Source organism: Cololabis saira, chromosome 5 (assembly GCF_033807715.1).
Source record: "Cololabis saira isolate AMF1-May2022 chromosome 5, fColSai1.1, whole genome shotgun sequence".
Taxonomy (NCBI): Eukaryota; Metazoa; Chordata; class Actinopteri; order Beloniformes; family Belonidae; genus Cololabis; species Cololabis saira.
Genome location: NC_084591.1, coordinates 27931988 through 27956199, shown reverse-complemented (window position 1 = coordinate 27956199; position 24212 = coordinate 27931988). Strand labels below are relative to the sequence as shown.

At 39.0% G+C, this 24212-nt stretch overlaps 1 protein-coding gene across 1 annotated transcript; it reads left to right on the top strand.

The window, feature by feature from the left end:
• The first annotated feature begins 8684 nt into the window (after nucleotides 1-8684).
• Nucleotides 8685-23865, top strand: LOC133444026 (tyrosine-protein phosphatase non-receptor type 5-like). Its single transcript, XM_061721450.1, has 14 exons — nucleotides 8685-8985; nucleotides 12337-12445; nucleotides 13711-13987; nucleotides 14425-14547; nucleotides 14644-14739; nucleotides 15955-16211; nucleotides 16302-16494; nucleotides 16962-17046; nucleotides 17288-17367; nucleotides 17535-17672; nucleotides 17805-17915; nucleotides 19069-19229; nucleotides 19419-19532; nucleotides 20941-23865. Exons 3-14 carry the CDS (start codon nucleotides 13718-13720, stop codon nucleotides 21032-21034), a joined length of 1722 nt encoding a protein of 573 aa, XP_061577434.1. The 5' UTR covers nucleotides 8685-8985; nucleotides 12337-12445; nucleotides 13711-13717; the 3' UTR covers nucleotides 21035-23865.
• The last annotated feature ends 347 nt before the right edge of the window (nucleotides 23866-24212 follow it).

Here is a 24212-nt window from a genome sequence, read left to right as displayed (position 1 = left end):
GTCTGTACTCTCACCACTCCTATTTGCACTGTAAACATCACATATCCAGTAAAAGTTGGAGTTCTGCCATAAAAATACTTGAGTCTCCAGTTGTGGGGTGTATCAGTGGTGCACACAAGACTGAATACAGGGAACTGTTGGACCATTTTGTAGCATGGTGTGGGAACAGTCGTCTCATCTTGAATGGAAACGAGACCAAGCATGATTATGGATTTTAGGAGAGCCAGGGTTGGGTCAAATCATTTTTCCATCATTGGAGAAAAAGTGGTGGAGTATAAATAGTCCTCCATAGTGTTCCCCTGGACAGCAGACTGGACTGGAGCTCCAACATTGATGAGTTTTATAAGAAAGGACAGAACAGACTTTATTTTTTTAATGAAGCTGAGGTCCTCCGACATTTGTGGCAAGATGTTGAGAATCTTCTCTGTTGTGGAGAGTGCAATCATCCATTGGGGAGCAGCATCAGAGCCAGTGACTTAAGGAAACTGAACAAACTGATAAAAAAAAGGGTGGCTCTGTTCTGGAGCCCCTGGAGCTGATTGTGTGAAGGAGGATAATCTATAAATTGAAGAAGATTATGGACAACCCTGAACATCCTCTTCACAACACAGTGATTCAGCAATGGAGAGTCTCCAGTCAGAGGCTTCTTCATAGACGCTTCAACACAGAACGCAACAGGAGATCCTTCCTGCCTACAGCTCTAACCCTTAACAATGACTCTTTGAAGAAACTTAAATAACTACTGCAAAAATTAATTACTCTCCAGGGATAAATGAAGTATTTTCAAATGTGAATTTAAGACATTCTGTCTGTAAGTTATGAACAGTCAATAATAAAGGTCAGCCCTGGTGCGGTCCAGTGAGTTACTCCGGAAAATGTAGCTCACGCTCTCAAGCTCTCAGTCCAATTGTACAAGGCCTAAAATGCTAACAACGTCATGGGCTCAGTGTAATAAATTGCTTTTTGAGATTTTAAATGCTTGGTCAAGCATTTAAATTCTCTAAGTGCTCACTATTATCTGTTTATTGAGCTAAATCTTGCAGAATTGTGTAAAATACTGAGAAGAGGCAGAACAAGACACGGGGACCCAGCAACTATGAGGAAGGCTGGTGATGGGAAGATGTTCCTGCTCACTGCCCTGCCATCAAAAGATATTCCAGGAAAAGAGGAAAAACATCAGAGAACGGCGGTTCCCACTGATGACAATGGAACCAGCCGAGAGGGCACTGGTGGAGGTGTGGGAGGCAGAGAGTCGAGCAGGTACTGAAGTACCACCTGCCTGTTCTCATTCATTGATGCGCAGTCATTTACACATTTATCTTGCTTTAATCATATTTTGCTTAATCAATTTAGTGCCAAGAGTGAGTGAAAGCTGTTTACACTGCCATTAGGTATCAAGAAGTGAGGCATCCAAAGCTCCAGCTGTGTGATTAGTAGAAAGTGTTTCAGTGACTGAGTCACAGCCCACAAGATCTGAACATTGTTACTAATGAATCATCTCATGATGAGTTAAATACTGCTCAAAAGCTGAAAATGTGTTTTTCATGAACCACAAATAGTTTTTTTCAATTAACTATATTATTTTATAACTTATAGTTCAATGTGTAGAATCTCGTGACATTTGATGGCAAAAATGACATTATCGCAAAGCACTGAAGCCACAGCTATTGTGAAAACTGTTTCTTCTGGGAGCAGTTCTTATTTTTACACGTGTCTTTAGGTGATCATGTGATTCATTAGCAAAACAATTGCTGGAAAGATTTAGATTTGTGCTTTTCTGGTGTTTTTCTGTTTTCCCGGTTAATGTTTCCACCTGTAGAAATGATAGAGCCATAATGTGTAACTGGTTCACAATTTGCCCTGAGATGGAGTTAGTTTGTTAGATGCTGGCTGTCTGGTGAAATTCAATATTTTTCTAACTCAGTTTGCTGTCCAGTAAAAATCCATCTCGTTGCAATTTTAACATTTCTTAGATTGTAGTTTGAAAGCATTCTTGGACTGTGTAAATGTTTCACACTTATTCACACTGAACATGCAGTATTAAAGACAAGGAATAGAATTGGTCCTTTTCTTTTGATGCCTGGTTTTATTTGATTTTTTCAGCCTATTATTGTTTCATTTGCTATCCTCATAAATTGTGTGACCTCACAGACCTCTGTGCAGGACGGGATAACTTCCCTCCAATGCAAATGTGCAGTGAGATTAGCCTGCCTGCCCATGTGAGACTGTGTTTGATGGCTCCAGACCGGCCGGAGGCTGCTACCTTCATCTTGATGTTACGTGATGAGTCACAGTCAAATCTGAGAATTGAGTCAGTTTGGTAATCAACAGGAAGGCCTTCAGTCCAGTTAACTTGTTTTCCCAACATAAGATATCAATTGGCCCAAAGTTTCAGAGGTGCATCAGTTTTACAGACACAGGTACTGTATATATATTTGAGAAGATGCCAGCAGTAATTCACTAAGACCACTAGATGCCTCTATTTGTTGCCACAGGAATGCAGCTCTGTTGTCTGTTAGTCACACACTGAAATGGTTTGTCAAAACTACAATAACTATATTATTACATTTGGATAAACTATTGTAAAATTGAACTACACAGATTTTTAAATTGATAATAATAATTTGCAAAAAGGTATTGAAATAAATGTGAACATTTCAGTGAATTTATCGTGAAATACAGCGGAAGAATGAGGAAGTCGTGTAACAGTTTGACAGAGGACCTGACAGTTCAGGGTCACTGCAGATCAGTGTCTTTACTGTATCGTTAATTAGTCTAGAGGATATTTTCATGGACGGAGGAGGGGGAAAGGAATGTGGATGAGAAAATGAGAGCAGAAAAGTTCGTCCTGCAGCTGAGAGTCAAGGATGTGTGGGACACAGGAGGAGAGGGCTCTGAATAGGTCATAGTGTTAAGTTGCATAATGCTTTTTTTTTATTAGAAAAAGACGTAACTACTTGGCAATAAGTAATGATCAAATTAAAGCAAACATGCAATTCTGAAAGCATTTAGCAGTTGCATGCAGTTGAATTCAGGTTTTTCCCCTCTCATCAAAAACATTAAAAAATGCTGCTTATTTCATAGAAATAATGAAAAGATGGACAGTTTGAGTTTTAATTTGCTTTTTTTCTGAGAATCAGAGGAGAATACCTTTACTTATTGCTACTGCCCTTGCATTAAGTACACAATGTGAGGATATATAACACCATAACTGCTATTATAATTAATGTAATGGCACTGCACATATAGTCAGGATAGAGGAGGCCTGGAATTGTGACATTAAAAAAAATTGGCAAAAGAAAGTTTATTTGTAGTTCTAAAGGTATTCCGGGTGTTTTTTATTTTATATTCTCCATGTCATTATTCCTCTTTGGTACAGCATCCAAATAGCAGATTATGCAAATTAGGTGATGATGTCATGGAGCATTGTGGAATCAATATGTAGAAGATGATCGTGCACTTCAGCAACCGATAAAAAGGGAAAAAGCTGTAAAAAAAAGAAATAAAGAAAATTTAACTGTTTCATTGCTGAATAAAATATAGATTTTGTCATATTTATTTATAGCTAGATCTTCTTATTTCATCTTACAATTAACAAAATTGTCTCACCTCAAGGGTCCCAAACACATGTGTATTCACCCTCTGACTGTAACAAATTCCTTCACTATTATGTGAATAAGATTCGTGACCTGAGGACAAACATCCGTCCATCTGATTTTATCCAGCCCATACCTGGTCAACCTATTTGCCGGTTACTATAGAAGATCAGGATGGAAAAGATCAAACATTCTTCCTCTTGTCTTGATGTAGTTCCAAAATCATTATTTGTGTTTGATCATATTGGCCCCTACCTAGTCAAGATAATAAATCTCTCTGCAGTCTGGCTCATTTCCCAGTCCTTTTAAGCAGGCAATTGTGACTCCAATGTTAAAAAAAAAAAAAAACAATTTTCATCAAAACTTTAGGCACATTTCTTAACTTCAAAACGGTTTAGGTCCAAAATTTTAGAAATAGTAGTGATCAGGCAGCTCACCTCTTATTTGGAGGAAAATAAATGATTTGATGCTTTTTAGTGTGGCTTCCGAAAAACTCCTTCAACAAGTTTTGTCCAAGGCGACAATGGTTTAGATAAAGTTCACAGCACCTTTGCACCATACCATACCTTCCCCATATTGGTGTATTGCATTGTGTTTATGGTGCACGACGTGCTTCTCACTCCTCCATTACCCCTAGATTTGCATGAAGCCTATTTATCGCAAATAAAAACCTGTAATTGACAAAGCCTATCATCTGAAAAAACTGCTAAATATCACAAAAGCCCTTTTATACTTCCACAAGGTGGTTTTTCAGAAGTGTTGATCATCCAAATTATTGCAAAAGTGCAATGGAAACCCTTTTTGCGCATTTGCACGTCTCTGGGAGCACTGGATGTGACTTAAGCAGTCATTCTAAAGTTATCAAAATCCGCCTCATTGATGGGATGCAGTTGTGCTACAACACTACTTAATCATAACGCATGATTGCGTTATATATATATATATATATATATATATATATATATATATATATATATATATATATATATATATATATATATATATATATATATATATATATATATATATATTTGCATTTGAATAATCATTTAAATAATCATCTGCTGCCTTCATCCTCTATTGAGTACTTTCGCAACAGCGGTAGCGACAGTTTATTAATCATTATTGGTCCAAAAACTTTCTGTTTTTGTCCATCTTCTTCTAAGTTGAGATCTTCTTTTTCTCTGAATCTCGCAGGAGATATGAAGATTAACGAAGATACAGAGAGGATAGTTATGCTTTATGCAGGGAAAAACATTGTTCAATGGAAACAACGGCCCCCGGAATATCGCTTTTGTTTTGCAAAAAAGTTTAATGGAAATCCGCATTAACCACAAGAGGGCTCCAACCGACACTATTCAGTCCTTACGATTGGGTATCTAAGTAAGGCTTGACAGATAGAACAAAAAAGTCCAGTGAACCCATATTCTTCTAACCCTTCTGTAAAACTGAAAAAAATCTGTTTTGTACATAGAAAATAAATTTACATGAATAATTTACAATACGTGTAGCTATAATACTCAATAGTGCTTGAACTTTTACAAAATTGGTGTGTCTTCAGAGCCACAATAGTCTCAAAACCATGCTCCTTTTGGTTAGCAATAGGCAGTTATGGAACGCTGTTTCATTCAAAATCAAATAAATAACTTCTTAAATTCTTAAATATTCAATTAAATAAATATATATTACAATGATATAAATCAAAATAAATGTTAAATTAATAAATATTCAATAAAATAAATGAATATAGCAAATATAGCAAATAAATATACCATGAAAATAAGTGTCATGAAATAAATAAATATACCAATATGAAATAATTTGTCATGAAATAAATAAGTTATCTTTAAAGAATAAAGATTTTTTTATTTTGTTTTGTATTTATTACATTGCCATATTTATTTATTTAATTGAATATTTAATAATTTAAGTATTTATTTATTTTATTTTGAATGAAATAGCGTTCCATACTCAGTATGTGTTTAAATATCAAAAAATGAACAATATTTTCCTCCTCCAGAAAATGTTTTCTATAAGAAAGCATTAATCTGAACACTGTTTCACATTTGAGAAAGAGAAAGAATAATCAGAGTAATTTTCACTTTTACTTTGTTTCTATTTCTTTCCCATTTTATATGTTCTTTTTATCTCATCAACGATGTAATGTGTGCTGAATGTGGTTTAGGATTGTTTAGTTGAAAAATACATCAAACTCTCTGGAAGGGATGTCATCTTGCAACATGTGTGTCTCTAATATCTTGATGTACTTTTTCACATTATTGTCATTAGAGAGAGAGATTTACAATTGTTTTTTGTTTTTTGTTGTATAATTGCTTTTCCCACAGGTTTTACAACCCTGTACCATCTACCAACCCCCGTACCGACTTTTGGACTTGTTGCGCATAACAGTGTGCATTTTTGCAAAAATAGCCCGTTCTCTTCCCTCCCTCTCTTCTCAAAATGAACTGGAATACTGATTTGTCTGACTACAACACAAGTCTCAACCGTGTAACGAGGTTTCTGAGCTCAGAGCCGTCAAAGCTGCGTCTAAACAAGGTTAACATGTATTCTGTGTAAGCATAGTAACATTTTATATGGAATTTGGTAACTGTATTTGTAATGCTTGACAAAGGTTTCCAAATGCCACTTACCAATGCTTTTAAATCTGCTAACAATCAATGTTTTTGATGGAGTGCCATCTGAGAGATCGAAGACCACAGGTGTCCAGTTTAGGCTGGTATTCTTGTCCTTTACTCAGTGAAATTCCTCCAGATTTCTTGAACTGATTATGATTTCATGCATTGTAGAAGGAGGAATATGTAAAATGGTTCAATCTTTCTTTGAAGAAATTAAAAAAAATACTTCCTTGATTATCTCACACACACAGTTGCGAAAAATGGAAATTCTCTGTGCATCTTTACTCCTCAATGACACATCTTTTCGTCAATAGGCTACTGATTTTATACAAAATAATTATAATCTATCACCTGTTTGAAATCATGCCATTAGATTTTTTCTTTCATCCTGTGTCTACCTCTAAATCTTCCGTTTTGGGAATGTGTGACAGTTCTTAAATGGAGAAACTGAGGTGTATTACCAAATTAATTCAACAAGAAAAAGCATGGATGAGTTAATATTATTAATATTGGCAGAAGTAAGTATGATAATGACTTAAGAATAAATATAATATTTGTGTTTGTAATTTTTGTATCATCCCAACTTTTTGGGATTTGAAGTTGTACTATAGAAATGAATCTGATTTGATCAGTTATTACTAATTTAAATTTCGTAAGATCTTGGACAAATAAGTTAAATAGAGTGACCTCTAAACTTTGTGTTAAATATTGGATGTAAACAGCACAACATACCAAGAAGCATAGACACTAAGTGAAAAGACATTACATGTATATTGCTTTAACGTTTATTCATTTTAGTGAAGTCCAAAAACAGTTAGATACAAATATATAATAGATAAATTACCACTACACTACACACTGGATGAAATGAAATTTGACCTTTTAATGAAAATACAATGGACAGCTCTGAAGGTGCTGGAGTCATCCTGAACATAGATGTTCAGCAGACAGGAGCAGAGCTCTGACAGGCGGTGAGAAGCAGAGCGGGACTTTGTATTTCAGCTCAATTAAACCCTGCACAGGACTAGAAATATGACCTGGTCCTATGGTCTTCTTGTCTTTTTTAAAGCCAGCTATTCTTTCTGGAGCCCTGCACCTGGGCCAATGGTTATCTGACACTCCTTACTTATCTAACATTGCTTTTGTTTTAACAGCTTGTGTTCCTTTTATTTTACAAGGAAATAACAAGATGCAATCATATAGAATAGTAATTACAGTAATTGCAGTATGTATATATGTATTTAATTTAAAGTGCAAATTGTGGATACTTTAATTGTTCTACAGCTATGGGGTGAAGTGTAGAGTAACTAACAGGTTGCATTTGGCCAAAAAAAGAAAGCATAGAAACAGGGGGAATGTTAGCATCTTCCATTCCACAATTTGTGTTGATCATATAGTTTCTGCTGGTGTGCTCGGAGATCTGAGAGTAAAAGGGCTACCATATGGCAAGACAGGAAGGAGGTAGAGGGAAAAAGAGAGAGGGAAAGAGAGACAGAGAGATACACCAGAACGGACAGACACAAACATGAGATCTTAAAAGAAAAAAAAAAGCAAGGTGGAAGAAGATTGGGAAAAAAGAATAGCAGTGAGCAACTAAAATGAGGGAGACTGGTTAAGGAGAACGAACCTGGATGATGAGTGGGGGGCGGGCTGATTGTGATGAGGGAGCGAGGTGGGTGGCAGGACTTACAGCTTGAGGGGAGAGGAGGTGACAGTCGGGGGTGTTCACTGCTCAGCGATGTGTTATGATCCAGCTCACCCCACTGTGGACACACACAATCAGGTTTTCGTCACATAGGAACCCCAGATTTGTTTTTATTATTATTATTATTATTATTATTATTATTATTATTATTATTATTATTATTATTATTATTATTATTATTATTATTATTATTATTATTATTATTATTATTATTATTATTATCTACCTGAATGAAGAAGATTAGACTAGAAATACACACTTACACACATATGTGTGTGTGTATTTAAGTTATAAAAACAGCAGAGTATATATATATATATATATATATATATATATATATATATGCAATAAGACGATAAATGACAACTACAGTGACCTTAGTCACTCTCACCCAATAGATAATTTTTGTGTATTTATGTAAGTTTAACATATTTGGGCAGTGACTGAGTGAAAATCTTCAGTTAGCATGATTCATTCATGGTTTGGGCATGTTTACAGGGTTTCCCCCAGTGATAATGAATATGTATAATATCACCTTGATTATCTTAAAAAATGTAATTGTTTACCTTTCTTTAAAGGTGAGTGTACAACCAGATTTATGTCCTCGCTACATTCATCACTAAACACACACACACACACACACACACACACACACACACACACACACACACACACACATGCACACACGGTTTCTCTCTCACACTCTCCAGCTCTCTCACTCTCGCTCCCTCATTCTGGCTCTGTTGCCAAGGCTACCGCACAGCCTCTTGCTGCATATACCTAGACGAAGCTGCCGCCTGTGGATCTCTCTTTCCTCCAGGATACAAAGAAAACCCATCTATCTCTCCTTCACACATGGACATACACGTCTACATCTGTCCACTCTAGCTCTCCATACAAACCTTGCTTCTGGTCAAACACGTTCCCCCCTTCACCCAGACAGAGGAGCAGTGAAAGGGGATCGCCGTGGTTGTTGGTGTTTGGCTCCTGCTCTTTGGCTCAGAGGGAGCAGAGTTGCAGATTGGGATGCGAAGACCATTTCAGCCAGGTAAGAGGACCTGTCCTAACCGGGCTCAACGCTATGGCTGTTCCAGCCTCAACCCCCCTCTCCTTCTCCTGTCTCTCCCTTCTTTCCCCCCCGTGTGTGTCTGTGCGACATGAGGTGAATACCAATTCCTCAGCAAAGCCCCCTCGGCTCATATGTTTTTTTCCCCCTCCCCTGGTTAGCAACGTTCATGTTTTTAGTCTCAGATTAATGACTGATCATTTGCCAACAGGTTGTTTCTTTGATACAGCTGTTATACCTGTGCATTTTCCTTCCCTAATATACTACTCAAAGCTTCATTTCCTCTGGGTTGTATCATGTCTCTGTGACAATGTGGGAGTCACCAGAGAGAGACACGCAACAGTCCACCTCCCTGGATGATTCATTACTAATCCATCCAGCTCTGCACTGTGTGGTTGCTCTGGCTCACCATAGACATGTACGTGATATGAATGGTGTTTTGTCTTAATATGAATGACTGCCAGCGAATGCCATTCCTGCACTGGTGCTTTGATGCAGCGCAATCATGTAACACAACCCTTTTGTCACTGGGAATCCGGATTTATCTTCAGCAACCTGTAAATCAATTTACTATGCAGCACTTTTCAGTCATTAATAGCTTCTGATGCATTGTGGATTTATTTGTATGATAATGTGATTTATCTTTTGGAGTTGCTGTGAGTCTATGTGAGCAGTAGATCTCATCAATTAATTGTCTCTGTGATATACAAGAGAAAGCTGCAAGCCTGCTTGGTCTTTCGTTTCAGGATCATCGTGAGCTTTTCTGCATCGATGTCAAGATTTTAATCTCCATTTGTTTGTGCATGAGGTGGAAAAAAAAAAGGTGGATGAGACGGGTCCTGGCCTTCGTGACTTTATCTCATATTACCATCCCGTCATCACTTTCAGTGAGAGCTTCCTCTCATCTCATCTCTCTGCCACATGAGCACTGCAGCACCAAGCTCAATATTCTCTCTTTATTTCCTTTTGTTGTGACCTGGAACATCTAAATGATCTCACAATCCACCAGAGATAATTTGGAAATGGTGATTAGATGGCTGAAGAGGCTGAACATTAAAAAAATAAAAATAAATAAAAATAGATAGAGCAAAGAAGATTTGGATATAATATTTTCCAGACATCATTCCAGAGAATCAGGAATATCCATTAAAGCAAAAGCCAGCTGTCACGACATTAATTCCCCTTGTTCCTGATTGCAGGAAAGGGCTTTAAACAACTGGCAAGCAGTCGGTCAATCCTGGTCCTGCAGTCCTTCCGGGACAGAAGCCAAGGGCTTATTGTATAACTCATTTTACACCCAGCTGGACAGTAGGTTCTTGAATGGATGCAGATCAATGGAAACACTATGCCCATACTATTTGAAGCATGAGCGGGTGATGTTTGTAAGGACCCAAGGACAGAAGACCTTCAGAAAGAGGGGTGAGGCTGAATCAGCTTTCAGGTTTGACTTATTTGCTATGAACACATTTGGCCGAAGCCTTTTTGCTGAATGCACTTTTGAAGCTGTGATTTTTATTTTTTGTATATATTTTTTTCAATTAAACTAAATCCTTATATAATAATATTCAGCAAAACTTTCTCATTATCTGGTCTTTACTTTATGAGTAATGAATAATCATTGTGAGTTCCTTTACTTGTGATACTTTGCTGAAGTGACTTCACTTTGTGGGTACTGATAATCATCATCATCATCATCATCATCATCATCATCATCATCATCATCACTTTTCAAAAGAATAACATTGAATATTCAAATTTTAGATGATATCCCCACATTTTCACAAATACCAGATAGGTTGAGTTAAGCACAAAAAAGAGTGAAATAAGAATAAAACCATGCATGAATCAGTTTAAGAGCACTTCATGCGTTCTTCCAACCTTAGCGTTTATATTTTGTTGGTGCTCAAATGTGTCAGAGCTACAATGAAATATAAACAGTGTGTTGTACACAGCATCACAATCCCCGCCTTTTCTGTATTACTGAATATAAATTGCTATCTTTAATCCTACAATTAAAAAGGTATTTAGAGTTACTCTAATACTCTAAATCTCTAAAGATGATTTGACAGGGCATGATGAGAAACCAAGTAAGAGATTATCCCTGAGTTGTCTGCAGGTGGATGACACTAAAGATGTCACTGTTTCTAAGAGCTTCACTGCCGCTCTGGTTAAACGTATTAGACAATTTTCCAAGAAAGACCTCAGCAGCTAAGGCAAGAGTCTGGAAAAACAGAGCTGTTTACCTTAAAGAATAATAACAGAGAGAGGGAGATTTTTTATTTAGTTTTTATTTAGACAAACGTGGATGTTGTCACAGCTCTCCCAGTGCAGATGTATGTTTGAGTTTTTTGTTTTTTCATGCGCTGTGCCTGCCTTTTTGTGTTTGTGCGTATGCGTTGTGTGTGTGCACTGCTAAATGTTGGTTGCCACAGTTACCAAAACGCCGACCTCACTGCGTCATTGCTTCAGACAAACTTCAGACGAAAAAAGAGTTGCTTTTCCTCCCGTTCAGCCCTCCATCCACTCATCTACCTGTTCACCTATTGTTTAAAAATGGAAACACACTAAACTTTATCTTATGAAACCAGATCTACGCCTGTGTGTGTTTATACGTGTGTGTGTGTGTGTGTGTCTGTGTGTGTGTGTGTATACACTTATACATACTGTACATTGCATGTATGCACATTGCCATGGCTACGAGGTGGGCTAACTGGCGTCATCACTTCAAAACCACCTTCACAGCGAGCAAAGAGCGGAGGGAAAGCAGCTCCCCTCCGTTCAGCACCTGCACTCTGTCTCTCTGACACAGACACACACCAGTGGATCTTCTGCTGCCGGTGTGGTCTCATATTCCGCTGAGCTCACCCCCGGTTCCTTCAACAGGGTCCAGGAGCACAAAAGGCAAAGGAGAGCAGAGTAGGGAAAACTCGACTTCATGCATGCCGAGCTATCTGAGATATCTGCATGTGTTTCTGAGGGAATCGGCGTAGTGTGGCTTGAATCATCCCTGAGTTGGGGAAGGAGAGAGAGGCAGAGTAAGAAAAAAATACTGACAGTTTACAGTGTCATCTCACATCACCATCCTCCACTCATGAAAGCACAGCTGGGAGCTGACAAGAGTGCTACTCAGATCCATCTAGGAAGGAAACTGGATGACTAACCCTCCGTCTGACCAGTTAAATTGGTCACAGCGTGTCTCTACTGTAAATGTAGCATTAGGGGGAAAGATTGAGATCGTTAGAACAGTATCCATGACAATGATTGCTGTTCAAATTTGCTTTTGAATTTAAAGTTATGAGATGTAACACTTTGCTCCTGTCCTGTGTCTTTCAGAACTGACTCTGCCACACAATGGCTGCTAAAAACTGGTTGCTGCAAGATACAGGATTCAAATTGATCATGTGATCTGACTTCCTCGCCAGTTTGCTGCCATCTCTCATAGGTAAGTCACTCGTCCGGTTGTGTGGTTCTTTATGTATCCCACCGAGCCAATAGGGAGATTGTTGTTGTCCCCTGTAGGGGGGTCGTCGCTGATGAAAACTTATTCCAAACTCACACATGACAAATTTAGCCACCATCAACACATTCAGACAATAAGTGATGTGTGTGCAAACAGTGTACCAACTCTCTCATAAGCCCCCGCTCTCACACATCCGCACAAATAATGTGGTGGTAATCATCCAAATGTACAAAACACCTTTATTAATGGTTGAAGGACAAAAGTGGAGGGCAAAAAAGCACTTTGAATACGCCGCAGACTGATAACGAGGTGTGTGTGTGTGTGTGTGTGTGTGTGTGTGTGTGTGTGTGTGTGTGTGTGTGTGTGTGTGTGTGTGTGTGTGTGTGTGTGTGTGTGTGTGTGTGTGTGTGTGTGTGTGTGTGTGTGTGTGTGTGTTGATGAAGGTTGATGATAATGCTCAGGACGGATGAGAGGGATGAGAGCCACTCTGTTGCCAAGGTGACGGTCAGGACTGTAAACACACTACCCCTGACTCATCTCTCGACAATAGAGCATCTCGCTCTCACACACACACACACACACACACACACACACACACACACACACACACACACACACACACACACACACACACACACACACACACACACACACACACACACACACACACACACACACACACACACACACACACACACACACACACACACACACAAAAGAGACCAATCAAAAGGAGACAAGAAGATTCGGAGATGAGAGCCACTCCAAGCTATTTAGCTGTACTTCTAAATGGGTCTGTGGATTAAATGCAATCCTCTTTGTCATACACACGCTCATTTACAAACAGACAATCAAACACATTCAAACAATATTACAAATGTATGTAACTGAACTGAAAGAAAAACTTTTTATCCCGGTAGAAATTGCATACATTTTGATGGCCATGTGAGCAGTAAAAGCCTTGAATTAAAGATCACAAAAAAGAGTAAATAAACCCCAGAACAAACACCAGCCAGCAAGATGCTTTTTGTGTCTATGACAGGTCAAGGAAAGATGCAAAGCAGAGACCAGTTTTAATTTTTGGACTTTTTTGGAGGTCACATTCTTGAGTGTTCTCTTGTTATTTAGGAAGTTAAGCAAGTGTTGTATGTGCAGCTTTCTCAAAAATAAGACTCCTGTTATATCAAACGTATTAATAACATAAAGAGAAATCAAATATACTTCACTCAAAATAACCTCTTTTACAGGGGGACCATGACCCGCCGACTGAGTAGCTCCACTCGTTCGCACACTGAAGACTCCATCTTTCTGAAGCCCGATGAGGATCCTGTCTGGCTAGATGAGCCCACAAAAGCTGAGAAAATAGGCGATAGAGCCTCTAAGAAGGACGGGCTCCTCGACTGTAATGATGGATCCACAGGGGGTCAAAGCACAAAGGCCGAGGAGGTTTTTATATATAAGGTGTACACGCTCGTGGTTGAGATCCACTGCTGGGCTGCACTGTTTATCATCTCCCAAGTCACGGTATGTGAATCAGCGCAAAAAAAAAAATCTGAATACTGAAAATGATGCATGAAAAAAATCCCCTGTCTTTATTTTTTACCCATCATTTTCTGTTCACACACTCATAACATTCTCATATTCTCCTGATATCGGAGACCACTTCATTCCCTCCGTCCATCTCTGTTTTAATTGACTTCATGTTTGATTCATACAAGGGAAAAAAAAATGCACAGGTGCAACATTATAATGAGTGAAATAAATAAAAGAGGAACCTTCTGAATGCTGCCATGATTATGACAAGAGACTGTGTGTGGTCAATTTACATATTTTCTATGCCTGTATAAAAGACCATTTCCCTTTCTTCATTTGCTTTTCACAAGCCAGCAGCCGCCTGATTATCAGTGCATGAATGACTGAAGTATAGTGACACTCTGCCCTCGCTCTTTCTCTCCCCCTAGGGGTACTGGGTGTTTTTTGTGGTGGAAGGAAATGGACCACTCTCTTCCATCTACAAAGCCCTGCAGGTCATTGACTTCTATCTTGCTTTCATCTTGCCGTGCCAGCCGATTTTTGGAATGGATGTAAGTATTAGTCCTGGATTTGACGCACAGACAGAATATAGATGTGAAACTTCCAACTCATGTCTCTAACACTTTGTGTTTCTCTGCTTTGGTCAGTCCATGGTGTTGATGAGGGAGGTGGCAAACACTAAACAGCACAGCTGGATAGTCCATGGAACTGCGGGCATTGGTGTGGCCATCTGTGTCGTCATGGTAAAATATTGGACAATTTCACATCCGAAACTACTTTAAAAAAAAAAAAAAAAAAAACATTTTTCCAGTAATCTGGAAATCTAGTAATAAAATTTTTTCATTAAAATGACGCTCTTTTAAGTTTTTGTTTACAGCTCTGAAGTCCAAATCAAGACAGAGCTAAGCTTTAAGTAGCTGAAGTGATGACATCTTGCAACTAGCTGCATCCATCAAAAAAGCAGGCAAATCAGTGTTGGATTTATTGTTTTATGTAATTCTACCTGATAAGGTAAATAAAAATTCACCCCCCATATAGTTGTCATAGATGTTACATCTCTTGACTTTTGAACCAGACTGTAAATAAGTGGATTTCTGCAGCAAAGTTTGCCATTTTAACACATTTTAACAGGTTCAATGAAGATTTACTCACTTTGGGAGCCAGCCCTCAGTGGTCAGTCGAGGAACTGCTGCTGCACCTACTTCCTGGATGGCACTAAACTAGCAAAGGCAGTGTAGCCCCTTGGGGTCGGCCTTGCCCCCTTTAGATGCAGTTTTAGTTCAAAAAGAAAGATTCTCCTGAAACATGTTGGATTGGTTGACTAAGGTGGCCAAAAAAAGCTAAACATGGAGGTTTTGAGTTGCAGTCAATTTAACATGACTTTAATGGAGCTTGATCAATATAAATGTGGATCAAAACTCCATAATATGGGAGCTTTATGACAGACATTCAGAAAAGAGTATCTGAAAACGTCAATAAACGTATGAAATATTGAGAAAAGCGGAAGAAAGGAGGAAAAATGGGACAAAATTCCTGTGGGAGACTCAAATAATTATACAGGAAATTGCTACTTCAAGTTCTTGCTTTTAAAAGTTGCATCTAGAGGCTAGTGAATTATGGTTGCACTTTGTACAGAACACATTTTTAACATTCCTTTCTTTGTAGCTTAATTTATGTAACATAAATACTAGTACTGTAAAGAAAATATACATTACTGTTCGCCTGAGGCTGGAGGTTCTTAGTATCAAGACTCACTACAACCATATTATCTATATTTGCATTAAAAAGTAAATATGATTTAAAGAGGGGGTATCAACTTTTGCGTGTAACCATACCGTAAAGGGATCACAACAGTCAGTAAAACAAGTTTTGTAAATTGGTCAGGTCCTAGGATTAAATGCACAATTATGGAAGGAAATGATGCCATTCCCTCTTTTCTGTGGATCATCTCTCCTCAGGTCATTCACATGGTGTGTAAGTGGCGCTACGGCACTGGATTGTGGTCATCAGGAACAGTGTCACGAGACGTTCCCGACCGTCGTCAGTCTGTGAGCCGCCAGCCCTCGTTCACCCTGTCCGAGTGGACGGACGCTCAAGAGGATCTGCTGGACCTGGACCCTGTGCCTCAGACCCCTGTATTTGACATGAGCACGGACTCTAGGATGGAGGGAGATGCCGCAACCCTCACCGTCACACCGGTGGGGCTTCAGGAAAGGTTGGAGAACAGCATTTTGGATGTATAATTTCACATATCCAATGCACACACTGTTCATCTGTTTATGCTACCTCTGACTGAATTACACAGGAGAGGCTCCAACGTTTCTCTGACCTTGGACATGTGCACACCAGGCTGCACGGAGCCCTACGGCTACGGGGCCCAGCTCTCTCCCAGAGACCAGTCGGCCCAGGAGTACCTTCGACAGGGCACACACATCCTGACCCCTGCCATGCTGCACATAAGAGCCATGGATGACCAGAGCCTGCAGGCTGAGTTTTATGTGAGTGCATCAGCAACAGCCCGGCAACCTACACTCAACATTAACAGAGACTCACCGGAAAAGACGTACGCTGACACTAATGCACATACATAGACGCGGGCACTCGTGCACAAGCCCACACACGCACAAACACTAGTCAGAGCTGTGCACACACCCGTAAGCTTTTCCACCGCCTGTCAGTGGGCGAAGAATGGTAGGATACAAGTATTTTTGCATATAAAAACCCACTGAGGATTCTAGTGTCTGCTAGGCATAAAGAATGAGTGCTCATGATCATAAAAACATTACCAGAAGCCTTCAAGTCATGTGTAATTAGACAGCAACAGTTTGGCGTGAAGGGCATTGGGGATACATGTCTTTCAATATTATTTTGTTTGTTTGTTACAAGCGAGTGCATGGATTTCTTTCTGCAAAGACTGGCTTTTACTTGATTTTCTAAGCCCCAATTGTGTTTTGTTCGCTTGCAGGAAACTCCCATGAACTTTGTGGACCCTAAGGAGTACAATTACCCAGGGCTGGTGAGAAAGAACCGTTACAAAACCATTTTACCCAGTGAGTACATCCGCAGCACATGTGAAAGCAATCAAAAAACATCAGATCTTAGAATAATTACGCTGCTGCACTTTAACAAGTTCACATCCTCATGAAGTGTATTTCTCCGACGTGTCTGTGGAATGTCTTTTGTGTGGCTTTTATGCTCACAATGAGATATGGCACCGACAGTGTAACAAATCTCTCATGTAATTGAACGTTCTGGTCCTCTTACTCATGAGTTCACACCGTCCACCTGCAGATACACACAGCAGAGTCATCTTGAAGTCACAGGATGAAGATGATTTTCTCTCCACCTACATGAATGCTAATTATCTCAAAGTAAGTGAAAATGTGTCTAAGTACTGATAAACTGTTGGTCCAGCAGCAATCTGTGATGTAGGCACTTTTGATTTAGCTATACTCTGTGGCTCAGTCTTTACTATTCACAGTTAGATAACTGTCAAAGCTCAGCATATTTGTTTTGGTGCGCGTGTCCGTCTGTGCAGGGTTATGGGGGTGAGGAGCAAGCATACATTGCCACCCAGGGTCCCACAGTCAACACCGTGGGGGACTTCTGGAGGATGGTGTGGCAGGAGAGGAGCCCAATCATAGTGATGATCACCAACTTGGAGGAGAAAAACGAGGTTATTGTGGAGACATGATAAACAGTGATGATGACCGTGATGTGATGGGTGAATGGTCAGATTATTAGACATCCTACTAGAAGTTGTTAACGGCAAATGTAAAAATCTTTTTTTTGTTTGTTCATTGCGTAGAAATGCGTGGAGTACTGGCCTGAGGACGCAGTGACCCACGAGGGCATAGAGATCACCGTTGCCTCGGTAACTCAAGAGGATGACTACAGCCTTAGGGTGTTTACTCTGAAGGTAACCAGTAAAAAGACTGTTAATATGTCACAGTGATAGAGATGAATACAAACAAAGCTCAAAAATCTTTTTTTTTTATTTACTATCAGTAGAAGTTTTAATTCATAATCCACCACACCGACTGCTCTATAAATTCTGCATCAACTCCAATAAGAACAGCGTCAAGGCTACAGTAGTAGTACACTTTTCCTGCAGTGCATGAATACTTAGACTATATATTGTTTAACACAGCTCTGCATGGGTGTGGCCAGGAGGGAAATATTAATGTACAGACAGAGCATGCTTTGTTGCATTACCTTTAAATCAGCCCTTGGAAACCTAAAGCCATGCATGAACTGGCTATCATCTGCATCAAAAACATAAGAAAAATCTCTGTTGAAAAAGTTGTTAAGGAACTCCAAGAGCGCCAGAGCAGCCATCCATGCTCAGAAAATCTAACAGTGTAAGAAATGAAACAACTTAAAACAACTAAATCAGCATTTCATTACACATTTGGTTGCCTTTTCCTCCATTTCAGCCTCACGTCATCTGGTTTAAAGGGCTCCTAGAATATCTGTAAGCAGGATTTTACATTGTGATTCTTCTATATTTTTGTCAGAAAAGGCGTTCTATTCTTTAGAGAATTATCATTATGAGCTAAAATGTAAAACCCTATTAATTTAATTAAAAGAGGAATTATTATGTTGTTTTATTCTGTTGTGGTCATACTTCCATTTTTGTTTTTATGATGGTTTTTACTGAATTTGAGGTCATCACTGAGTTAATGCATTCTGGATCTGATTAATTATCCCCATTCATTAAATAAATGGGCTCTGAGTTAAAAGCTTGCTGTTTGTTTATCTCTGGTTATGTTGCGTATCTGTAGCATTAATAATTACTGGTAGACTGACACTCAGGGATTAGTGGCCAGTGATAGAGTTGATTGTGCACAGTGCTGTCAAGGAAAGAATAGACTATAAAATCTTTTTTTTTTTCATAATGCTGCTTTTTGCACGTCTTGCTATGCGTTCTTTGTTGTCATGGCAACTGACACCAATGTAGCTGTGTGGTTAAACGTGCAGCCCAGCTGGCTGACAGAAGTGTGTTTTGAACGTGGATCTGTTCACTTGTATCTTGCCATGCTTTCCTGTATGCGTCTGTGTGTGCGTGACAGAGTGGGGGAGAGGAGCGGAGCCTGCGGCAGTACTGGTACACCTCCTGGCCCGATCAGAAGACCCCAGACAAGGCCCCACCCCTGCTGGAGCTGGTACAGGAAGTAGAGCGAGCCAGAGAGGAAGCACCGCCCTTCTGTGGCCCTATAATCGTCCACTGCAGGTACATTGCTAAAGCAGCCCCTTTGTCATACGGGAACAAACAAAGATCTCGTTTTAGATATTAAGCTCAAGGAGATCTTTCTAGCAGAAGTGAAATCACTTCAAATCAGTACACTAAGTCATTCTCTCTCATTCGATCTGTTGTTATATATATATATATATATATATATTGATATATTTTTTTCTGTAGTGCTGGAATTGGTCGAACCGGTTGCTTCATTGCCACCTCCATCCTGTGCAAGCAGCTGAGGACTGAGGGTGTGGTTGACATCCTGAGAACCACCTGCCAGCTCCGTCTGGACAGGTGAGATATGCTCACTCACCCATGTCTATCTTTAGTTCTCACGTAAAATCCCTGCTGACGTCACTTGATTTGACTAAGCTCCAACTCGTAATATTTCTGTGGGGGAAATGATTAACCGTGTAACCATAAAATATTGGTGTTTACAGAGAGCCGCACCATGTTTTTCTAAAGTAGAATATCTTATTTTAGAGTCCAAACAATCTGATCATTTTATAAAAACCAAAAAAACAAATGCACCACTGCTTTTATTATACTAAGGCCTGATATCTCCAGTGAAATGTTCTAGTGCTCATAATTAGGAAAATTAGGTGTAAGCACACACAACAACGGATTTAATTGTGGTTCATGAATATCATGCCAGAGAGTGAATGTGCACAATAACATTTTACACTGGCACCAGCAGACAATTAAAAGTAGTCATTATTGGCATTACTGGTTGAATTTGAAAGTGACAAGTCAGAATATCATTCAGTTGTGTTGCGTGGGCTGTTTCAGAGGATATGATGAACCTTTTATTCCATGCTGGTGCTGTCTGAATATGACATGTTTTGCTTTAGTCCAGCAATCCAGTCCAGTGTCACTGATGCGCCTCACTAACAGCCCTTCTGATAAACCTCCTCTCTTTTCCAACCTCCAAGTTCAGTTGAAGAATCGAGACGTCCTTTAAAATATTCTGCTAATATTGTTGTGAGGTTCGCAGGCAGGAGGAGGGAGGAGATGAGGAGGGACAGATTAGAGAAATTAGATGAGTAATAAAAATGACTGAGGCAGAACGAATTGTGAGAAAAGCACTATAGTACCTTTTATATATATATATATATATATATATATATATATATATATATATATATATATATATATATATATATATATATATATATATATATATATATATATATATATAGTCCAGTGTGTGCTATAGGAGATAAGAAAGTAAGCATTTCCCTTGCATTAGGAGAATTAATATAGCTCCTACCTTAGCTGGCATTTAGATATTTCACGGTTTTCCCTCTCAGATAGGAACTTCCACCAACAAAGAAACTATTTGACCCTACCGTTTTGGGCCAGCCATCATTACATTTCATACTGTGTACAGATATTCATGAATCCCAGGAGGCCGAGTCCACTTCAGGGTTCTGAGACCTTCCCTCATACCAGTTCAAGTTTTGTGTTTTGTTGAATCTTGCACCACCACCAGGCCAAATTTGTAATTGGCACACTGGTATCACTGGCACAAGGAACCATATTAAGCAATAAAAAAAAAAGATAGTTAGTTTGAAATATATCCTTACAGCACAAGGTTGAATAATATCCCAACCATATGCCCTTCTTAAAATGTATAAATACAAACATTTATTTCTGTGTTCATGTATGATGTCTATCTCTTTATCTTGTGTGTGTTTATCAGGGGTGGGATGATCCAGACCTGTGAGCAGTACCAGTTTGTGCATCATGTCCTCAGCCTGTATGAGAAGCAGCTGTCTCACACTGCCGAGGAGTAGATGGAGCGCTACAGCCACACCCAGACCGAGACACGCCACTGTACAACATACCGCCTCAGGTGGTATGCACCTCTGTACCTAGCATCATCTCAATCTCACCCTTTAAGAACTTCAGACCACTCAATCTCTTCATCCACGGCAAACTTGTTCAGATGGGACTGAGGTGTTGACATGAAATCTGAACTTACTGTACATCTTTGAGCAGAATAAACATAGGAAGGTGGGACTTGAGGAGGGCCTCTAAAAAATGTTTTAAATAAAAACATCAGACGCTGTAGTCCAGTCATCCAAGCCTGCACTCATAGCACCGCTTCATTTGAACTGCTGAGATCGCCACGGTGTTCGTGAGTTTCAGTCGTCGAGACCTCGTTTACTGTCGGTCTGAAAAAGCTCCCTCACACGATGATTGTACAGTTACCAAAAGGTTAAACAAGAACTGGAGCATACGCAGATTGCTTGTAGTGGCGTTTGCATTGAGGAAATGTAAGTTCAGTCTAAAAACAACCATAGTGTTGATAATAAGGGCCCTTTAGAGTATAAGTGCCAGCATAATTTAAATCTACAGAGATAATCCAATGCCAGCCTAATATGTAAACCTGTATTGATATAAAAAGTCACATGAAGTAGAAATGAAATGACATTGAGCCTTTTTTTTCACTGACTCTTATTTAATGTAAAAAAAAGATTATAATAATAATTTAAAAAAATGACTTAAAAAAAACTTTATAGAAGGCCTGAGTCACCTCATCTTCAGGTTGCATGGTGCTAAGTGTTTATAATGGCATGTGCAATGTTATGGAACGTAGGAATGTAATAGTTAAGTTTTCAATTGACTTTTTAGGATTTCTGTGCAATCTACAGTTTAACTGTGCTGCTCGTGCAGTCTTCGTGGCCCATGGTGTTTGCAGATAATATCTGCATTATAAGGATTAAAAATAATTAAAGAAATAGTTTATTTTTACTGCGTTTAAGTGCATACAGTGAGTGTCTGAATTGCAGAACCAACTCAAAAACTCCCAAATAAGACAACCATGTCACTTGGTGTGGGATGCTGAAGTCTGAAAGTATGCTATGAGCAGTTCAGATTTGCAGGATGCTGTGACATCACAGACCTCAATCAGGGTAAAATGATTCAGCTTCCCGGTCTGTATCTCAGCCTAAGTCCTTATCATTCTGCACGTGCGTTATTGTGCCTCTAAAGTGGGGAGTGCAAAGTTGTGACACCAGTTTCAAAAGAGGTACACCCCGGAATTTGAGATGCAAGCTCCACCCTCTAAAAGCCAGCTGTTGTGAACAGAGCCGTAAAGACATGGTAGAAAAGGATGCTTTTGTACTATAACCAAGGGGTAATTTGACTATAACATGTTACAGACATTTCACTTACACTAAAGAAAACTGTGTCAGCTCTTTAAAAAAGGCCAGAATATTTCTCCTTTTAGGCTACATAGATGCTAACTCGGAGGTGTCACAGAGCCAGCAACACTGAGAGGGCTTTTGCCAGAAATAGAATCTATCATTGTACACAATCAACATCTCCAATGTCATACACAAAAGGGTGTTGAGCTGAAAAGGGATTTAAAAAAACAATCCCAGATGAACTAATCAGATGAGGAATTTCAGCTATAATTCTTATAAATGTTAGAATTCTTTCATAAAGTTTGTCACCCTTATGCCCCATTATGCCTCTACATTTAACAGTAGCTTGAACACATCTGTGAAGTTTAAAGCCCATGATTGTTGTATAGACAGGCAAAGCCGAATCTGTATGAAGCACAATAGACCTACTAAGGTTGTCTCTCTGATGTTCAGCTGTAAAAAATCCTTTTTCTGTATCGTGTTTTGATTGTGTTGAGTTCAGTGGATTGCATGTGCCGTATGGGACTCCAAAGGTCCACAATCAAAGCGACATGATTGGTTGTCCTGCTTTCTTTTTTTTTTTTTCTTGTGTAAAAGGGTTTAAGCCTATTATTATATTGCTTGCTCTCAGCCAATGCTTTTGATACAGTTTGCTTTTGTGAAACCAACCAGAGATATTTTTAGAACATTTTGATACAATCCTTTCGAGTAGATGCCTTGTGTATATTTCCGTTTACACCATGATGGAATGTAGCTCATACTGTGGATCAAACCATTGGTTTACATTGCAAGACTCAATGGAATAAAATGTGACAACGACCTAAGTTACCTTACAGTACAGAAAATTAATAGATTATGTTCAGTCTTCAGTATTATTACTTTCACCCTTTAGGCTTTGCTTTAATATGCTTTGCTTTATGTGTATGTTTTTATTGTTTCTTTGGAGAATTTTACCTCATACTGACTTTTTACGCAGTCCCTATACCCATGTGTGACTCCAGGCCACTGTCAGTTGACAACACAATTGAGAAATAGTTGTTGTATGTAAGGCAGCTAAAACAGTGGAGATACTTTTCTATGTAACAAAATCAAATGACTTCTCTGGCCATGAGCATTATCAAAGGATGGATTTGACGATGTGAGTTTGGACCAATTAGTAAAATAACAACTGAAAATGAAAAGGAAAACTGCCAATTTACTTTGTACAGAAACACAGGACTAAGATTTGGCAAGAATTGCTACAAAGAAAAGCTGTTTTCCAGCTTCTGACATGATCCTCTGATAATGTCCTGTGTTCTTGACCAAACAGCTTTTATTTTGAGTGCTGTCCTGGTCCTGTTCCGATTGGGGAAGACAAAACAGGGAGACAGTAAGAAATACAACAACCAGCAATCAGTATTCCTCTCCTCTGCTACAGTATTGCTTTAAGTTGTGAGTTTTGTTTTTGCATCCAAATAAAAGTAGATTTTCATGAATCTATGTTGCTGTTGATCTCGTCTAAATAAGGTGTGCGTGTGTGTGAGAGGGGGGCCACTAGGCGGCAGTATTTGCACACTTCACCAATTGCTGAACCAGCTCGCGACTGTTTTCTCAATGACACCTATTGACAGCAGAGCTGCAGCACAAAGCCCTTCGATCTAACAAAGGAATTGATTATACCCAATTCAACAACGCAACATCCACGTCTTAATTGATTCAGTGGTTTATGACGATATGATAGTGATACATATATTGCAATTTCTGTATCATATCTGAGTTTTTGAAATATAACTTTTTATTTTCATTTTCACTCTGAGGTTATGTATTTAAATAGTACAAGAGT

Coding starts and splice junctions, on each gene's coding strand:
- LOC133444026 (XM_061721450.1), top strand. CDS start 13,718: ATGACCCGCCGACTGAGTAGCTCCACTCGTTCGCACACTGAAGACTCC. Junction 17,368..17,534: donor TGAATGCTAATTATCTCAAA/GTAAGTGAAAAT, acceptor CCGTCTGTGCAG/GGTTATGGGGGTGAGGAGCA. Junction 19,533..20,940: donor TGCCAGCTCCGTCTGGACAG/GTGAGATATGCT, acceptor TGTGTTTATCAG/GGGTGGGATGATCCAGACCT.